The 19413-nt window shown below is 35.8% G+C and overlaps 1 protein-coding gene across 2 annotated transcripts; it reads left to right on the plus strand.

Annotated features, from left to right (window-relative positions):
* The first annotated feature begins 41 nt into the window (after positions 1 to 41).
* On the plus strand, positions 42 to 19137 carry ZNF567 (zinc finger protein 567). Of its 2 annotated transcripts, none has more exons than XM_045512964.2 (6): positions 42 to 176; positions 1396 to 1500; positions 3509 to 3582; positions 12916 to 13042; positions 13302 to 13391; positions 16764 to 19137. In XM_045512964.2, exons 3-6 carry the CDS (start codon positions 3574 to 3576, stop codon positions 18482 to 18484), a joined length of 1947 nt encoding a protein of 648 aa, XP_045368920.2. In that variant the 5' UTR covers positions 42 to 176; positions 1396 to 1500; positions 3509 to 3573; the 3' UTR covers positions 18485 to 19137. The 2 variants fall into 2 exon arrangements, with proteins under 2 accessions (XP_045368920.2, XP_010948440.2); XM_010950138.3 differs by having other exon boundaries at positions 13305 to 13391.
* The last annotated feature ends 276 nt before the right edge of the window (positions 19138 to 19413 follow it).

A 19413-nucleotide genomic window follows, 5' to 3' on the forward strand; every position in this document is an offset into this window, starting at 1 on the left:
GGACCAAAGTCCTTTCCCAAAGCGGCCCAGGGGCTGTGGGAAATGTAGTTCAAGGCCGCAAAAGCCCGGATGTCGAGAAGGCGCGCGGCGGCGGCGAAGACGGAGCCGCGGGGACGCTTGGGAGGCGCGGCCCGCGGGGGAGTACGCAGGCGCGGCCGGCCGGCCGGTAGTCGAAGGTGAGTGAGGCTGGTGGGTCTTGCGGGCGCTGGGTGGGCTGGTGATGGTGGGAGCCGGGGGCATTGCAGAGGACCGAGGCGGGAACCTGCGCTGGGAAAAGCGAGGAAGGAAGAGGGAGCCTGGACCGAGAAGGAGGGGAGGAAAGCGAGCGTCCGGGCCCTAGAGAAAGCGAGCAGGGAAGCGAGATCCTAGGCAGAGGAAGGAACCGGGAGCCAAGGGCTGGGAACGCCGAGGAGGGAACCGGGAGCCCCAGGCGGTGCGAGCTCGGCCTCGCACACACAGGCATTCCATTTGCGTAGGTTTTTGCGCCTCTCCTTGTGTGTTTTTTGACGTGTGTTAGTCTGTGACGTTATGGATTCGATTGTTTATGACAGTAAGAGTCTCTGCGTGCGTCTGATTTTAGGTTAGGTGCGAAGTCTGAGACTGTGCGACTTTGGAGAGGCGACAGTAAGGGGTTTGTGAGTTAAAATTTTGCTGCGTTGTGTGGAAGTATGTTATGGGCTCTGAGATGATGCATTACTTATGTCTGTGGGATTGTGATTATGTAGTGGGTGATATACTGTGAATGTGTCCAATTTTTGAAGTATTTTGTGTGCACAATTCACGGTGACTGTGAATGTGGCTGGCTCATTGTGTGACTGAGAGTAAACACCTAAGAGAGTGGGTGCAAGACCAGTTAAGTACTATGTATTGTTTGGATTATCTGAATATTATGTATTTGCCTGTAAAATCTGACTCTGTGGCAGTTAGGCAGGTGAAAAAAATAGATTTTTAAAACAGAGGAAGAGGTAAAATTAAAATAGTTTCCAGACGGTACAACTGTGTATTGGGAAACCCCATATTGACTAATGAGCAGTATGTTGTCATAAGTAGAACACCATTGGACGCACACACAAAAAACTTTCTCCCATAACTGCCACTCTAAAAATGTCTGTTTGGGTGAATTTTTTTCTTCTGCTGGATGGATTCCTGGACGATAAAGTTTCAATAATTTCTTCAGTTACTGTGAAGATAATTTTTAATTATCTGTTGAACATTTAAACACAAGATCAGTCTTATTTAGCTAAATAAAATGTTCACTGTAGTAATCAATACTTCAAACTTATCTTAAAGCAGAAACTCTCCCTCCTGCTGGAAGTCTGCTGTGTGAAAGACTATATGATCAGTTTCTTCTCTAATTCCTCAACCTGTATTTTGTCCCATCTTTACTCCCTCTAGGTGGATAGTCTCCAGCTGGAATGGATTGGGAGCTGGAAAAAGGAAGAGAAGTCAGAAGGCAGGGACAAGAAGAGGCTAACATGACTGATACCATTATAATTTAGTGTAAGTTATATCTTACCTTCTGAGAGAACCAACTGCTGGGAACTTCCAGATACACTTCCCTTTTTCCTGGGCACAGCCACTTCATCAGCTGCCTCCTGTTGGCATGCAGTGGCCCACCTGCTCTGGCTGGTCTTGTGTCTCCCATCAGTTCTCTTGGACAGGATCCAAGCCAACCTAGCCAGGCTCCATCCATGGGTTCCCCATCTGGAGCTCAGGTGAGAATTAGCCACCTCAGTCACCACTGCCACCCCTGCTCCCACCCAAATCTTGGAAACATGTACATTTCCCCCCCAAATTCTCTCAACACTTTGATTTATAGTGGCATCAGTGTCCAAGGGGTCCCTTGTTTGATATAAGGAAGGCAGAAGCACCTACTTTTCTACCCTCTATAAAACTATGTTCTAAAAATAATTTGCTCTCTTAAAAAGACATTCCCTTTCTTAGCTTCTCCAGCCTTTTGAAGTAGAAGTTAAATTAATGGTAGCAAAACTTTATAGTCAGCTGCTTCGCAAGACTTTATTTTAAAATGAGAGACAATTAGAAGCTTGTTTTGCTCACCATCTTTGGGACATCTGCTGAGACTGAGGCAGAAAAATTTCTAAGTTACCATCCTGCTAAAAAACAATGACAACAATTAGAAAACTCAGAGATTTGCTAGAAAAGACATTAACAAATCAATAGGCTTCACATACGTGTGTCCATGCATATGTGTATATACGTATCAGGGACCTATGGAAAGTGGCCAGTGGCCATCAAAAATATAAGCTACAAAAGATTGCATGATACGTAAAAAAATTTTTGATGTTCCTAAGGGACTCAAAAATTAAAGACTCAAATAAAAGGACCAGAAGACACATGATAGTGTTAAGACTCCCTAACATTTTGTGGAGTTCCATTAAAATTTCAACAAATTTTTTTACTTTAATTTTCTTAGGAGAAAATGAACAAGCCAGACATTTTGGAAGAAAAGTAATAAAAGAGGAGGTAGGCCTACTGATACTGAAGTATGTTTTAAAACTGTAATACCTACAGAGTAATCCTGGCAGTTAAATGAACAGATCAGTGGAACTAAAGTCCAGATTTACTCAAGTATGTAAAGGAAGTAAAGTATATAATAAAGATGGCAGTTTTGATGAGTGATTTGATACAGATTATTGAATCCCTTATGCTACTAAACCAAATGGCCTAATAATCTTTTTGAGAGGGGGGGCAGGGGAGGTAATTAGGTTTATTTATTTTCTTTATTTTTGGAGGAGGTACTGGGGATTGAACCCAGGACCTCCTGCATGCTAAGCATGCACTCTACCACTTGAGCTACACCCTCCCCCACCAATAATCTTTTTTTTTTAAATTATTTTTTGCATGGGAAAAACACAAAATCAAATGGAAAACTATAAAGAAATTATTTTAAGTAATTACAGGATTAATTTCCTTCCTTTAAACAAGATCTAATTTCAATCAAGAAAAAAATAAGTTAATAGAAAAGTGAAAGAATTATAAGAGCCCTTTCACAGATAAGAAACTAAAGTTTTTTTAAGCTTATGAATAGAAGCTTATCTGCTCCCATAGGAAGAAAAATTAAAACTAGAATCACTATATACCTGTTAGATAGGCAAGCATCAAGAAGTTTGTATCAGTGGTACTCATCAGAATATGGGGTGATGGGTGTTTGCATGTATTGCGGTCCCTGTGTAAGTGGTAGAGCCTTAACAGAGAACAGCTTGGGAATAGTTAATAACAGTAGGCAGCTTAGGAGAGAAAAGATGGTACTAGAGAGGAAGGGAGCTTGCCCAAAATCTAACCTCTTGCCACCAGGAGCCTGTATCTCTAGTTTTGGGGATAAAATAAGATTTGTCTAGTTCATTCTCTCCCTGTATTTATGTGGGATGTGCAGGGTGGACAAGGGCCAAAGCAAGGGAAATGGAGTCAGTTTTAATTGAGTTGTAAGTCATAAGAGAGCTTATGTGGTGTCATGTGGCTTCTTTTCATCTCGGCTTTGCCTTCTTAGGAACCGTCCCTTTTCTAAAGAGGAGCCCAGAGGAAGGCTGGTCATCTCTTGCAAATCTCAAAACCATGGCTCAGGTGAGGTGATGGTTCCTCTCTCCTTTCTGAAATAGTTTGTTTTTTTTTTTTAAAGGATATTTGAGTATTTGCCTTTCTTGTACTAAAATCCTCCTGCTTATCTTCCCCTTCAGGGAAGCAGTTCTTATGTTGGTCAGATCAGCTTTTACCTTCCTTAAGTGCTCCTTCTTATTTTAACCAGGGTTCACACATTAAGTGACTATAATCATTCAAAATCTTTCTCAGTCTTCACCCAGAAGCAATGCTAAAAAGTGCAAAAAAAAAATGCATTTCCTCGTATTAAATGAGAATATATTACTGCATGAACTTGTCTTTGCAAAGATAAAAACAGTCAAGATGGAGATGGAATTGACAGATTGCTACTAGTTAGGGGCAAGAAGTCCTGTCTTGAGGCTTTGAGAATAGAGCTATGCTTGGCAGATTGAACAAAAACTGAGAATACTGTATTTCTCCTCTCAGATCCTTCAGTTCTGCTCATAGCTGCTAACAACTCCTAAAAATCTGTGACCTGCCTGTAACACTCCCACAGTATGCTAATACAAATGGTGTTATAGATTTATTCCTATTTTTACATTTCTTCTAATTTTATGTTCAGATACAGAAGTAACTGTCTATACTCAGATCACCATACTAAACTAGTAGTGTAACTCTTCAAATATTCTGCTCTTGGTTTCAAAGATATTATTCTTCTGATTCTTTCTTTAAGAAAATTCATCTTTATATTTGGACCTCTTAAATACTGGTGTTCTCCAGAATTGGTTCTCTTCACTTTATAGTCCCCTGTTCTTATTCAGTCTGCTCAAATAATTTTAATCCTAAAACTCTTCCCTGAGTGTCAAAACCGTATCTAGCCTCTGGCTAGATATCACCAAGTGTGTCTTCCACAGATAACTTCAGCACATGCCCACGATTTACTTCATTATCTCCTGCCCATTCTATTCTCCCCTCCCCCCAGTCTACTTATAGCCCCAGCCCCTACCCACCTGCAAACACAGCTAACTTGAGTTAAATGTCTCTTCTTCCACTGCACGACCATTTAGTGGTGAACCTTCTTCCTTCATTCCCACTGATATCATCATGGGTGTCTCTCATTGTGACAACTTGTCTTCACAATTAACATCTTTGCTTCTTTTCCAGTCCTCCAAGTATTCACCCCAGTGCTCACTTACAGATGTTTGTGTTTTGTACACTTTTCTGTTTAACTGTGTGTGTGTGGGGGGGGTGATAAAACATACATAACATAAAATTTTATCATTTTAACCATTTTTAAGTGTGTAATTCAGTACCATTAAGTACATTCATAATGCTGTATAACCATCACTAGTATCTATTTCCAGAACATTTTCACATCCCAAACAGCAACTCTGTAGTAACATTAAACAGTAACTCTTAGAGTTTTCATAGCATCAGACCCGAAGCTTCTAAGAATGTTTAAGACAGTCCATTAGGGGAGAGGAAAATATTAAAATACTCATTAACAGTTTAAATTCAAGAATAGTAATCACTAATAATAATAATAATAATGTAGTTTTCCAATTCATGAATATGATGCACATCTTTTATTTAGCTCTTTAAATTCTCTCAGTAATGTTTTATTTCCAGTGTATTCATCTTGCAAATGTTCTGTTATATTAATCCCTAGGTATTTTTTTATGTTAGTGTAAATGCCGTTCATTTTTATTTCAAATTCCCATTGTTTATTGCTAGTATGTGAAAATGCAATTGATTTTTGTATATTAACTGCATTTTTTCTAAACTTACTTATTCTAGTAATTTTTGGTAGATTCTTTACGATTTTCTACATAAAAAGTCATGTCATACATGAATAATGACTGTTGCCCTTTTTGCTTTCCAGTCTGTATTCCTTTTATTTCTGTCTTGCTGTACTACATTGTCTAGAACTGTTAGTACAGTGTTGAATAGAAGTGGTGAGAACAGATATTTTTGCCTTATTCCTGACTGAAGGGAAAAGCATTTAGTCTTTGACTAAGAGTAACATTAGTGATAAGTTTTACATAGATGCTCTTTATCAAATTTATCAGATTAAAGAAGTTCTAGTTGGCTGATAGTTTTTATCACAGATGGATGTTGACTTTTTTCAAAAGATTTTCTGCATCTGTTAGTTTTTCTGCATTATATGACTTTTCTCTTTTTTCTTATTGACAGGGTGAATTATATTGATTGATTTTAAAGTATTAAATCAGGTTAGCCCTAGGATAAACCCCACTTGGTCATGATATATCATTTTTTCATATGGTGCTTGAAGAATTTACTAATAAATTGTTAAGAATTGTTTTGTATGTGGTTCATAAAGAATTTGGTCCATAGTTTTCCTTGTAAATATCTTTGTCTGGTTTTGGTATCAAGGTAATGCTGCCTTATAGAATTGAGCTCAGAAGTATTCTCTCCTCTTATTTTCTGAAAGAATATTTACAGAATTGGTATTATTTCTTCCTTAAGTGTTTGTTAGAATTCACCAGTGAAGGCATCTGATCCTGGAGATTTCTTTGTCAGGAAGTATTTAACTAGCAACTCAGTTTCCTTAATAGAATTATGGCTATTCAGGCTATCAATTTTTTTTCCTTCAGTGAGCTTTTATAATTTATGTCATTCAAGGAATTTGTCCATTTCATCCAAGTTATTAAATTTATTGGCATAAAGTTGCTCAAAATCTACTCTTTTTATCCATTTGATGTTTGTCCAGTCTGTAGCAATGTGCCTCTTTCATTCCTGTTACTGGTAATTTGTGACTCTTACTTTTCCCCTTTGTCAGTTGCCTAGATGTTTATCAATTTCACTGATTTTTCAAAGTATCAACTTTTGGTTTCATTGGTTTCCTCCATTGTTTTTCTGTTTCCCATTTCTTCATTTCTGCTCTTATACTTTATACTTTTCATTACTTTAATTAACTTTTTCTTATTTTGTACATGGAAACTTACATCATTGATTTGAGACCTTTTTTTTTTTCCAATAGAACATTTAATGCTGTAAATTTCCTTCTAATAAATACAGACATGTTGTATTTTTGTTTTCACTCAGTTGAAAATATTTTCTAATTTCTCTTATGATTTCCTTTTTTGACGCATTGGTTGTTTAGAGGAAATGTGTTTAATTTTCAAATATTTGGAGATTTTTCCAGGTAGCTTTTGGTTATTTCTAGTTTACATAGAACATGCTGTATGTGACTTCATTCTTCTTAAATTTATGGAGACTTCTTTTGTAGCATGGATCGTAGTTCAACCTGACCATAGTTCAAATATTCTGTGTGCACTTGTAGAGAATGTATATTCTAGTGTTACTAGGTGGAGTGGTCTCTAAATATCCATGTCAGATTGGTTGATTGTGATGGTAAAGTCTTTTATATACTTATTGATTTTCAGTCTGTTTGTTAAAGCAATGACAGGAAAGTCAAAATCTTCAACTATAAATTTGGTTTTGTGTATTTTTCCTTTTCAGTTCTGTAAGTTTTTATTTACTGTATTTTGAAGTTCTGTTTTTAGGTCCATTCACCTTTAGGATTGTTATATATTCTCATGAATTGAACCCCCCTCCCCCAATCATTCTAAAATGCCTTTTTAATCCCTGATGATATTTTTCTTCTGAAATCTACTTAGTTTGATATTATTATAGTCATTCTGGCTTCCTTACAATTAGTATTTATTTATAATTTTAATTTTTTTGATATGTCTTCAGTGTCTTTTAATCTAGAGTATCTCCTTTTTTAAAAAAATTGAGGTATAGTTGATTTACAATAGTATGTAAGTTTCAGGTATACAACATAGTGATTCACAATTTTCAAAGGTTAAACTCCATTTATAGTTATTATATAATATTGGCTATATTCCGTGTGCTATACAGTATTTTCTTGCAGCTTATTTATATTTATTTTATACATGGTAGTTTTGTACTTCTTAATTCCCTATCCCTATATTGTCCCTCTCCCCACCTCTCGCCACTGGTAACCATGAGTTTGTTTTCTATATCTATGGGTCTGCTGCTTTTTTGTTGTATTCACTAGTTTGTATTTTTTAGATTCCACATATATGTGAGATCATACAGTATTTATCCTTCTCTGTCTGACTTATTTCACTGAGCATAATGCCCTCCAAGTCCATCTGTGTTGCTGCACATGGTAAAATTTTATTCTTTTTTGTGGCTGAGTACTGTTCCACTGCATATATACCACATCTTCTTTATCCATTCATCTGTTAATGGGCACTTATGTTGCTTCTATATCTTGACAGTTGTAAGTAGTGCTGCTGTGAACATTGGGATGCGTATATCTTTTCAAATTAGTGAGTTTGGGTTTTTTTGGATGTATACCCAGGAGTTGGAATTGCTGGGTCACTTGGCAGTTCTATTTTTAGTTTTTTGAGAAACCTCCTTACTGTTTACCACAGTGGCTGCACCAATTTACATTCCCCCAACAGGGTACTAGCGTTCCCTTTCCTCCATATCTTCACCAACATTTATTATTTGTGATCTTTTTAATGATAGCCATTCTGACAGGTGTAAGGTGATACCTCATTGTGGTTTTGATTTGCATTTCCCTGATCATTAGCGATATTGAGTATCTTTTCATGTGCCTATTGGCCATCTGTATATCTTCTTTGGAAAAATGTCTATTTAGATCTGTCCATTTTTTAATTGGATTTTTTTTAATATTGAGTTGTATGAGCTGCTTATATATTTTGGATATTAACCCCTCATTGGTCATATCATTTGCAAGTATTTTCTCCCATTCTGTAGGTTGTCTTTTCATTTTGTTGATGGTTTCCTTTTCTCTGCAAAAGCTTTTAAGTTTAATTAGGTCCCATTTGTTTACTTTTACTTTTGTTTCCTTTGACTTAGGAGACAGATCCAAAAAACTATTTCTACAATTTATATCAAACAGTGTTCTGCTTGTATTTTCTTCCAGGAGTTTTATGGTTTCTAGTCTTACATTTAGGTCTTTAATCCATTTTGAGTTTATTTTTGAATATGATGTTAGAGAATGTCCTAATTTTATTCTTTTACATGTAGCTGTCCAGTTTTCCCAGCAACTCTTATTGAAGAGACTGTCTTTTCTCCATTGTGTATTCTTACTTCCTTTTGTTACAGATTAACTGACCATAACTGCATGGGTTTATTTCTAGGTTCTCTATTCTGTACCATTGATCTATGTGTTTGTTCTTATACCAGTAGCATACTGTTTTGATTACTGTAAGTTTGTAGTATAATCTGAGGTCAAAGAGTATGATACCTCCAGCTCTGTTCTTTCACAAGATTCTTTTAACTATTCAAGATATTTGTGTTTCTATACAGTTTTAAAATTATTTGCTCTAGTTCTGTGAAAAATGCCATTGGTATTTTGATAGGGATTGCATTGAATCTGTAGATTGCCAGGGGGTAGTATGGGCATTTTAATATTAATTCTTCCAGTCCATGAACACAGTACATCTTTCCATCTGTTTGTGTTGTCTTCACTTTCTTATTAGTGCCTTAATAGTTTTCTGAGTATAAGACTTACCTCCTTAGGTAAGTTTATTCAAGTATTTTATCCTTTTTGATACAATTGTAAATAGAATTGTTTCCTTAATTTTTCTTTTTGATAGTTCATTGTTAGTGTATAAAAATGCGTTGTTGGTGTATAAAAATGCAACAGATTTCTGTATATTAATTTTGTATCCTGCAGTTTTACTGAATTCACTGATGAGTTCTCATAGTTTTCTGGTGCCGGGATTTAGGATTTTCTATGTATAGTATGTCATCTGCAAACAGGACAGTTTTACTTCCTTTCCAATTTGAATTCCTTTTTATTTCTTTTCTTATCTAATCGTCGTGGCTAGAACTTTCAGTACTATATTGAGTAAAAGGGGTGAGAGTAGGCATCCTTGTCTTGTCCTGATCTTAGAGGAAATGCTTTCAGCTTTTCACCATTGAGTATGTTTGCTGTGGGCTTATCATCTATGGCCTTAATTATGTTGAATTATGTTCCCTGTATACTCACTTTCTTGAGATTTTTTTAATCATAAATAGGTATTGAATTTTGTCAGAACCTCTTTCTGCATCTATTGCAATGATCATATGGTTTGTATTCTTCAGTTAGTGTGGTTTGCTTATAATTATAGTTTTATAAATAAATTATTATATAGTGTGGTTTTTATTTTTCAGTTTGTTGGTGTAGTTTGATCAGTGTGATTGATTTACCAGTATTGAACCATTCTTGCATCACTGAGATAAATCCCACTTGGTCATGGTGTAAGATCCTTTTAATGTATTGTTGAATTTGCTAATATTTTTTTGAAGATCTTTGCATCTATATTTATCAGTGTTATTGGTCTGTAATTTTCTTTTTTGTGTGATGTCTAGTTGTGTAGCTGGTATCAGAGTGATGCTGCCTTGTAGAATGAAATTCAAAGCATTACTTACGCTACAATTTTTACGAGCAGTTTGTGAAGGATATGTGTTAACTCTTCTTTAAATATGTGGTAGAATTCACCTGTGAAGCCATCTAGTCCTGGACTTTTGTTTGTTGGGAATTTTTCTTTTTTAGTGCAGGTACTGGGGAGTAAACCCAGGACCTTGTGCAAGCTAAGCATGCACTCTACCACTGAGCTATGCCCACCCTGCTATTGGGAATTTTTTTTTTTATTAGTGATTCAATTTCATTATGGGGAATTGGTCTGTTCATATTTTCTACTTCTTCCTGGTTTAAGTCTTGGGAGATTGTGTATTTCTAGGAATTTATCCATTTCTTCTGGATTGTCCATTATATTGGCATATGGTTGCTCATAGTAATCTCTCATGATTCTTTGTATTTCTGTGATGTCAGTTGTAACTTCTTTTTCATTTCTGGTTTTACTGATTTGGGCCCTCTTTTTTTCTTGGTGAGTCTAGCTAGAAGTTTATCAATTTTGTTTATCTTTTCAAAGAACTAGCTGTTAGTTTCATTAATCTTTTCTATTTTTTTTTCAGTGTCTATTTTATTTATTTCTGCTCTGATCTCCAGATTCCATCCATATTGCTGCAAATTGCATCATTTTATTCTTTTTTATGGCTGAGTAGTGTATATAAATATACCACAGCTTCTTTATCTAGTCATCTGTTGATGGACATTCAGGTTATTTCCATGTCTTGGCTATTGTAAATAGTGCTGCGATGAACATTGGGGTGCGTGTATCTTTTTGAATTAAGGTTCCCTCTGTATATTTGCCCAGGTGTTGTCTATTTAATATCTGTAGGATCTGATAGTGGCCATATGTGACATCCCTCTTTATTTCTTAATCAATCTAACTAGAGGTTTTAAGTTTTATTGATCCTTTCAAGGATTTGGCTTTAGGTTTCATTTATTTTTCCCTGTTGCTTATTTATTTTCTATTTTATTGGTTTTTGCTTTTATCTTATTTCCTTCTACTTGCTTTGGTTTTAACTTACTCTTTTTTTTTTAAAGCTTCTTAAAATAAAAGTTTAAATTATTGATAGTAAGTCTTTCTTGATTTCTAATATAAGCATTTAAACATGTTTCTGTCTTAGCCTATTTTAAGTGCATCTTCAAAATTTGGTCTATTTGTATTTAGTTTAATATATTTTATGAAATTTAAAACATTTTTTTCCTTGACCCTAAATTGGTTAGTTGGAAGTGTATTGTTTACTCTCCAAACATTTAGGACTTACCCTGATCTGTTATTTTTATTGATATCTAGTTTAATTGTGGTCAGAAAACATATTTTATATGACTTATCTTTAAGCTATTGAGATTTGTTTATGTTCTTAGTGCATTTAGTCTTGAAAAAATGTGTTATGAAATTATTGAAAGTGGTGGTCTATAGATATCAGATGAGTTGGGTGTTCGTCAGTATTTAGAGATTCTAAATCTTTACAGATTTTTCCCCCTTTGGTCTAGTTCTCTACAATTACTGACAAACATAAACATTAACCATGGTTTAGGACTTTTTAAAATCTCGTTTTACTTTTGTCAGTTTTTGCCTCATGTATTTTGAAACTGTTATTTATGTACAAATATATTTGTAATTGTTATATTTTCCTGATGTATTTACTCTTTTTCATCAGAAAATGTCCCTCTTTGTCTGTAGTGGTAATACTCCTCAAGTTGAAATCTGTTCTGCTTTTACTATAGCCATATCAGCTTTCCCATGTTTGATGTTTGTATGTCTTTTTCTATCCTTTTATTTTAAGCCTGTTTCTGACTATGGTATTTAAAGTGTGTCTCTTAAAGACAGAATATATTTTGCTTTGTCAGCCCCACCTTCTGACACCTCAGTCCAGTAAGGCTTGGTTTTCTTCTGCTTAAGCTGTGAGCAGGTTGTGGAATGCTGCTAATCAAAAATAGAGAAATCTCCAGATCTCACTGGCGCACTTCTGCTTTTCAGAAGTCTTTCTGGTATCTTTCTGTCTGCTTTTTGCTAAGCCTCCTGTGATCTCTCCAACAGTTGCTTAGTTTAACTATCAACCTGGACTACTGACAGGGTTTATACTCAGATTTTGGGTCTCGTTCTTTCTGTAGTTCTCTCATTTCCAGAATTTATTTCTAAATCTCCTGCACATCTGCCAGCCCTTAATTCTGTCCTCTATCACCTTTGAGAAAGCATACTGGTTTTCTGCCTGATGAGCTGTGGGCTTTGGGGTACCTTCATGCAAAAAAAAAGTCACAAACTTAACAATTCTTACTCATTGCTGTCCTCTAAGGATAAACTCTCTTCCATATTTTGCTTGCTTTTGTATCTTTCCAGTGCCTTCTATTAGTTATTTATTTTGTGTTGTGTACAGATTTTAAAATTACCTGAGGGATTGTTTTTTTAACCAGTTCACTCTATTATTGCTATATGCCGAAAGTTACTCTCCTGCATTTTAAAACCATACTCCTCCTGCATAACACATTAATCTTGAAAAGGAAAAAAATTTACCTCCTCAGTGAAGCCTGACAAATTGTTCTGCCCTTGTAAAACACTGTATCTTGCGCATACCTCTGTTGTAGTACCATAACACCTTCTTGTAGATTTGTGTTGACACATACTATCTTGAAGGTATATGTTACATTCTTTGAGGCTATAACTTCTTGTTAACAGCGACAGTGGCACCCTGGTAAACTATTGCAGTTTTAGGGTACAGAGTGACTTCACAGTAAATATTTTTAGAATGAGTTATTTAATTAAATTTGGTGACAAGTACTTCTGCCTTGATTTTTGTTTTCCTTACAGTGTAAATCACAAAACAAGAAGAATGGTAGGCTTTCTTTACAAGTTTTCATACGAATGTCACAAAGGAACAGGATTAAAGCTAGTCCTCAATATCTAGTCAGCTTGTGCTGATCACAGTTCCAAACCATTGCAGGGATCAGTGTCATTCAAAGATGTGACTGTGGACTTCTCTCAGGAGGAGTGGCAGCACCTGGATCCTGCTCAGAAGACACTATACATGGATGTGATGTTGGAAAACTATTGCCATCTCATTTCTGTGGGTGAGAAAAACTCTCTTTGAAAGTTACAGTAGTGTGCATTTCCTTTCAAAGTGCCCACTCTATGTGTAATCTTGAGTTTCAAGGATGGTGATGAATTCTTTTGGTTGACAGAAAGGATGACTGTGTCTTCACTTGCCTAGTACAAGGTGTTAAGCTGACTTACACAAAGGAATATCTTAATTTGCAGTATTGAAAATTCACTTACTAATTTTTCAAATGTGTTGAAGCCTGAGCAACTTAATCCAAATCTTCCCTTAAGCAGGGTGTCACATGACCAAGCCTGATGTGATCCTCAAGTTGGAGCGGGGAGAAGAGCCATGGACATCATGTACAGGTCATACCTGCTTAGGTGAGTTTCTGACTCTCAGGCAGATGAAATCTACTGGAAAATACATTTTTAAGTGGTGGGTGACACTTTGAAGTATTTTCATAGTTTTTTTTTAAAGGCTCCTAACCTTTGAAAGGACCATTGTACCTACAAAAAAACTTAAACTTTCAAATATCGCTTTCCCTGTATAATAGACTTTCCTAATTTTTTTGATATTATCCAAGATAATTGTCCCTCTTGATCAAAATGTCCTATAAGCCTTCCTTCTTTTAGATCTTTTTTCTCAATTTGTGTCTTTTTCTAGCATTCTCAGTTCCTTATCTCCTTGCATTGTATAGATTTCTTTTAGGCATTCTTAAATCTATCTTTAAGGGAAAAAATTCTTGGTTAATATTTTTTTTCTTAGTTGCTTTCTGTTTTCTTTCTTTCTCTTTGTTTTATATTACTTCAGGTTTGTTTTCTATGCCAAGTCTAAGTTCTCATTCTCACCACAAATCTAGCTGTTTTAAAACTCATTTGCCTTGGCCTACACTAATAATGCCACAGCTACCATTTTCTTCCATTAAATTTTCATGGTTCATTTTGTATGGCTGATCATCTTTCCTGAAATCAACCCTTGGTTTAGGTAAAACACTAACTCTCTGAGTGCTTATTTATTTCCAACTTGGTCTGTTTTCTTTGCTGCTCTGACCCTGTTGCCTGGAACAGTGCCTCGTACATAACAGTCACACAAATTTTTTAATGTATATTATTTCACTGGACTCTCAGTCTTACTTCTCTAATTTGTCCTCAAGGGATACACTTTTAAATTATAGTAATCACATCCATTCTCAGGACTTAGCTCTTTGATTCACGTGGATGCCTCTAACGCTGACATGCTTGGCACATTTCTCCCACCTTCACTCTAGTCCTTCAAGAGTCCTCCACTCTGATGTCTCACCTATTTTGTGACAGTGTTTTGAAAATGAAAATCACCAACTTTCCTAGCTCTTAAATTTCTTCCCATTAACTGTTTCCAGATTATTTTATTCCTGCCATGATACCAGCTTGATTGTCCCTGTCATAATCTCTTGTGGATCTCTTCACAATTTGTGTTCATCAGCCTGTGGGAGATAATTACATCCTCCCATATTTTCATTTTTCACTGACACCATACAAAATGACAACTCTCTTATTTCATGTCTTAAATACTGTAATTAAAATTTGGCTTTGCTATAATTTTTGTCCTAATTTTTTTCAATTTATATTGTTACTTTCCTGACAAGATACGTTATTACTTGTTCCTTATTCTTTATGATTTATTACATGAAATTGAAATTCTCCTTCATACAAGGACTACTATAATAAACCCACATCTGGTCTTTCTGACTTTATTTCTCTCTTTTGTGGAAAACTCTTGCTAATTTCCACCTGCTCTGGTCTCCTAAATGTTCCCTGTACACGTAGGAGTCGTCATGATGTCTGTACTTTTCATTGTGTTGTGTTCACTCCTGCATGTAGTATATATCTTTTAAGACTTCAGATTTCTTCTCCTTTCTGTTTCTTGATGGCTCCCCATCATATCCACCTTTCCTTTTTCTGAGTTGCCATGCTACTTACTAGCTGTAACACACACAACTCCTGGCTATATATCATTTGATACATGATTGTACATGGTTTTATGTTTAAGGACTCTTTCTTTCAAAGGTAAGATCCTATGAATCTTCCTTGCCGTAGTATACAACATGTTAGGTACTCAGCAGTTGTTTCCTTTTCTTTTTGTTTGTGGAGCTATACAGAGGAGGTATCTTTTTTCCTCCATTCACAAAGCAGGTACTGGTAAGTCCTTTCAGAAGTACTTACTCAGGCCATGGCTTTATACGTTCTCATTGAAATGGTTGGATTGAAATGTAAACTCAGAAAAGTACAAAGGAGATGACCAATAACGCATTTCTTTATGAGAAAGGATTATCATTGAAGTCTGCATTTTTCATGAAATATTTATGACACAGTGTAAGTTTGTGAAAAGATTTGTTGAAATGATTTCTGTAGACCATAATTATTCTCAAGTTATAAAGAAATAGTGCTTAAAGTGATGGTGGAATATATGTGAAGGGTTTTGATATCACAGAGTGGTAGCTTTTTCTTGAAGATTCTCTAAATATGAATGGAAATAAGACTGGAAGGCAAGTCAACTGATTAAAAGAACATGAGCAAAGCACGTGATTAAGAAGAAGTGAGGTATTTATAGGGCAGTAAATACTAGGCCTTACGGTGAGACTTGTCAGATTTGTGGACAACCTTGAAAACTTACTTGAATGTACAAAATGAGTCTGGGTGCTGTAAAGTTTTGTTTATAGGAGAAATACCTTGTATGTTAATATTGGGGGTAATGGACTCAAGGAAGAAACATATTTTTGAGCCTAGATTTTAACATTGTTTGACTAGAGGTGGATGATTGCAAAGTTACAGAGTCAAATAGTTATAAATTTATAAGAAAAATAAAGGTTAAGGTTAATGAATGAGCTAGAACCAGAGTGAACAATCTTTCTGGCCCACCATATGGAAAAGTGGAATTAAGGAATGTTACTGTATTGGGAAAAGACTTGAACCTGTGTTTCTTTAAATCTGAAAAAATAAGTTAACAATTGAAAAGAGGGATAGTTATAATTAATGGTCATGAGAGTTTTGTTACTGAACAATCTTGAAAGAATTGATAGTAACAGCAGTCTGAATACACCAGTGAATATGCCCCTAGTCTGTTTTAAAGTTCCTGATGGAAGTGTTTTCCTAGTACTTTCCTCACAACAGAAGATGACCCCCAGCTATATGGAGAATTAGAGCCTATAGGAGTTTTTTCTAAACACTAGGAAACGATGCTTAGAAAGATTTATCAGCCACTGATGGTTTTGTGGAACCGGGTGGTGGAACAGCTGGATGTTTTTTACCTTACAATCTAGGGATGAATGTATAAAAGTTAAGGCTGTGATCTGTATCCTCTAGAAGCCTTCCTCTAATAGTTTCCCTGAACAAGCTTTTCTGCTATTTTCTCTTGTTCATCCTACTTGAAGCTTAATGCCCTTGATAGGTTCACTTTGATTGCCTCTGAGTCTGCCTACCCAAGCATGAATTCTTCTTCCACCATGCTTTTGTCTTCTCACTGCTTCTTGTGTTTGTTTCACTTTCTGTGTGAAGTTCTGGTGCAAGGTGGAAATGTTCCTGGTGTTCATTACTTATTTTTCATCTTTTTTCACAATGAAGCAAGAGTTTTTATTTTGGTTCTTGTCTTTTCCCAGGCAAGGAATAATTTGTTCTTGGTCCTTTTTGGCCTCATATACTAGACCCTATTGCAATTCCTTTCCATGGCAATTGTGTGAAGATTCACAGACTGTTATTAATTATATTCTTTTCTAGAAGAAAGCTGGAAAGCTGAAGACTTTTTAGTGAAATTCAAGGAACAACAAGATAAGTATTCTAGATCAGTTGCATTAATCAACCACAAAAAACTGATTAAGGAGAAGAGTAATACCTATGAAAAGACATTTACATCAAGCAAAAACCCTATTAATTCAACAAATCTACCTCCTGAATATGACACTCATGGAAAGATTTTTAAAAATGTTTCAGAGTTAATCATCAGTAATCTAAGTCCTACACGGAAGAGACTTAGTGAGTATAATGGATATGGGAAATCACTCTTCATTACAAAGCCAGAGACAGCTCACTCTGGAGTCAAAGCCTATAATCAGCGTGCCAGGACTGTCAGTCATAGTGAAGTGCTTATGCAACATCATAAGGTGGAAACTCCAGCACAGTCATTTGGATATAGTGACTGTGAGAAATCATTTCTTAAAAAGGGAGGCTTAATTACACATAATAGAGCTTACAGAAGGGAAAACCCATCTGAACATACTAAAAGGAGAAGAGTAACCAATATTGAAAAAAAGCATACATGCACTGAATGTGGGAAGTCCTTCTGCAGGAAGTCAGTATTGATTCTGCATCAGGGAATTCACACAGAGGAAAAACCCTATCAATGTCATCAATGTGGAAATTCATTTAGAAGGAAGTCATATCTCATTGATCATCAGAGAACTCACACAGGAGAGAAACCCTTTGTTTGTAATGAATGTGGCAAGTCCTTCCGCCTAAAAACAGCCCTCACTGATCATCAGAGAACACATACAGGGGAGAAATCATATGAATGTCCACAATGTAGGAATGCCTTCAGGTTAAAGTCACACCTCATTCGCCACCAGAGAACTCACACAGGAGAGAAACCATATGAGTGTAATGACTGTGGGAAGTCTTTCCGCCAGAAGACAACACTCTCCCTACATCAGAGAATTCATACAGGAGAGAAACCTTATATTTGTAAAGAATGTGGGAAGTCCTTTCACCAGAAGGCAAACCTTACTGTACATCAGAGAACTCACACAGGGGAAAAGCCCTATATTTGTAACGAATGTGGGAAATCCTTCTCCCAGAAGACAACCCTCGCGCTTCATGAGAAGACTCATAATGAGGAGAAACCTTATATTTGTAATGAATGTGGAAAATCCTTCCGCCAGAAGACAACCCTCGTAGCACATCAGCGGACACATACAGGGGAAAAATCCTATGAATGTCCTCACTGTGGGAAGGCCTTTAGAATGAAGTCTTACCTCATTGATCATCACAGAACTCACACAGGAGAGAAACCATATGAATGTAATGAATGTGGGAAATCCTTCAGTCAGAAGACAAATCTCAATCTACATCAGAGAATTCACACAGGAGAGAAGCCCTATATTTGTAATGAGTGTGGGAAGTCCTTTCGCCAGAAAGCAACCCTCACCGTACATCAGAAAATACATACAGGGCAGAAATCCTATGAATGTCCTCAGTGTGGGAAAGCCTTTAGCAGGAAGTCATATCTCATTCATCATCAAAGAACTCATACAGGAGAGAAACCATATAAGTGTAATGAATGTGGAAAGTGCTTTCGCCAGAAAACGAATCTCATTGTACATCAGAGAACTCATACAGGGGAGAAACCCTATATTTGTAATGAGTGTGGGAAGTCCTTCAGTTATAAGAGAAACCTCATTGTCCATCAGAGAACTCACAAGGGAGAAAACATGGAAATGCAATAATAAATGATATGATTTCTTTGTGAAGCCTAAATTATTGTAAAACTTTAGTTTTTTTTTTAAAAAAAAAAAGCATGCTTAAACATGTTAATAAGGTAATTTTAACCACAAATGTAATAATAATTATTAAAGTACAACACCACATAACTATTTATCTACTGTTTACTAGCATATAAAGTGGGTATTATTGATACTGAAATCGATCAGCAATGAAGCTAATTTTTTAAGTTTTCAGGTTCTCCTGCTGACTCAGTTTATTTTTTTAAATGTTTATATAATACAGAGGCAAGATACAAAATGGTTATAAGCATCAGTCTCCATAAGAGGAAAAAAATAGGAAGTATATTTCTCATTGCACTCTGGAATAAAAAGTAGTTGTTACTTCCCCAAAGATTACCACTTCCCTGGCTTTTAACATGAAGTAGTTTTTGCATGGCTTTAAACTTAATATATATTTTATGATACATTATGAATTCTTTTGTGTCTTGTTTCTCTCAGTATTTTTAAGATTCATGCATTATTGCATGTGGCAATAGTGTATCCATTGTCATTCTGTATAGTATTTCATTTTAGGAATATACTGCTATTTATCCTCTTGATAGTTATTTCTATTTTTTATAATTTTGTGTTGTAATAAAAATACTGCTATAAATATACTTGTATATGTCTTTGTGCATTTGTGTGTGTGTTTATATTTCTGTTGATTTTATATGAAGACTGCAGCTACTCAGTCCAAGGTATATGTAAAGATTTTTCAGTTATAGTAGATACTGCCAAACATCCCTCAGACTTTTCTCAACACGAGATGATTCACTCTGGAGAGTAACAGCTCTGTAATTCAAGTGGAGACAGGTCTTTTAACAGTCATTCAACTGGAGAATTCCTACTAAAAAGAAATCCTTATACTGTTACGATTGTGAGAAGACTTGTAG

Source organism: Camelus bactrianus, chromosome 9 (genome assembly GCF_048773025.1).
Source record: "Camelus bactrianus isolate YW-2024 breed Bactrian camel chromosome 9, ASM4877302v1, whole genome shotgun sequence".
Lineage (NCBI taxonomy): Eukaryota > Metazoa > Chordata > Mammalia > Artiodactyla > Camelidae > Camelus > Camelus bactrianus.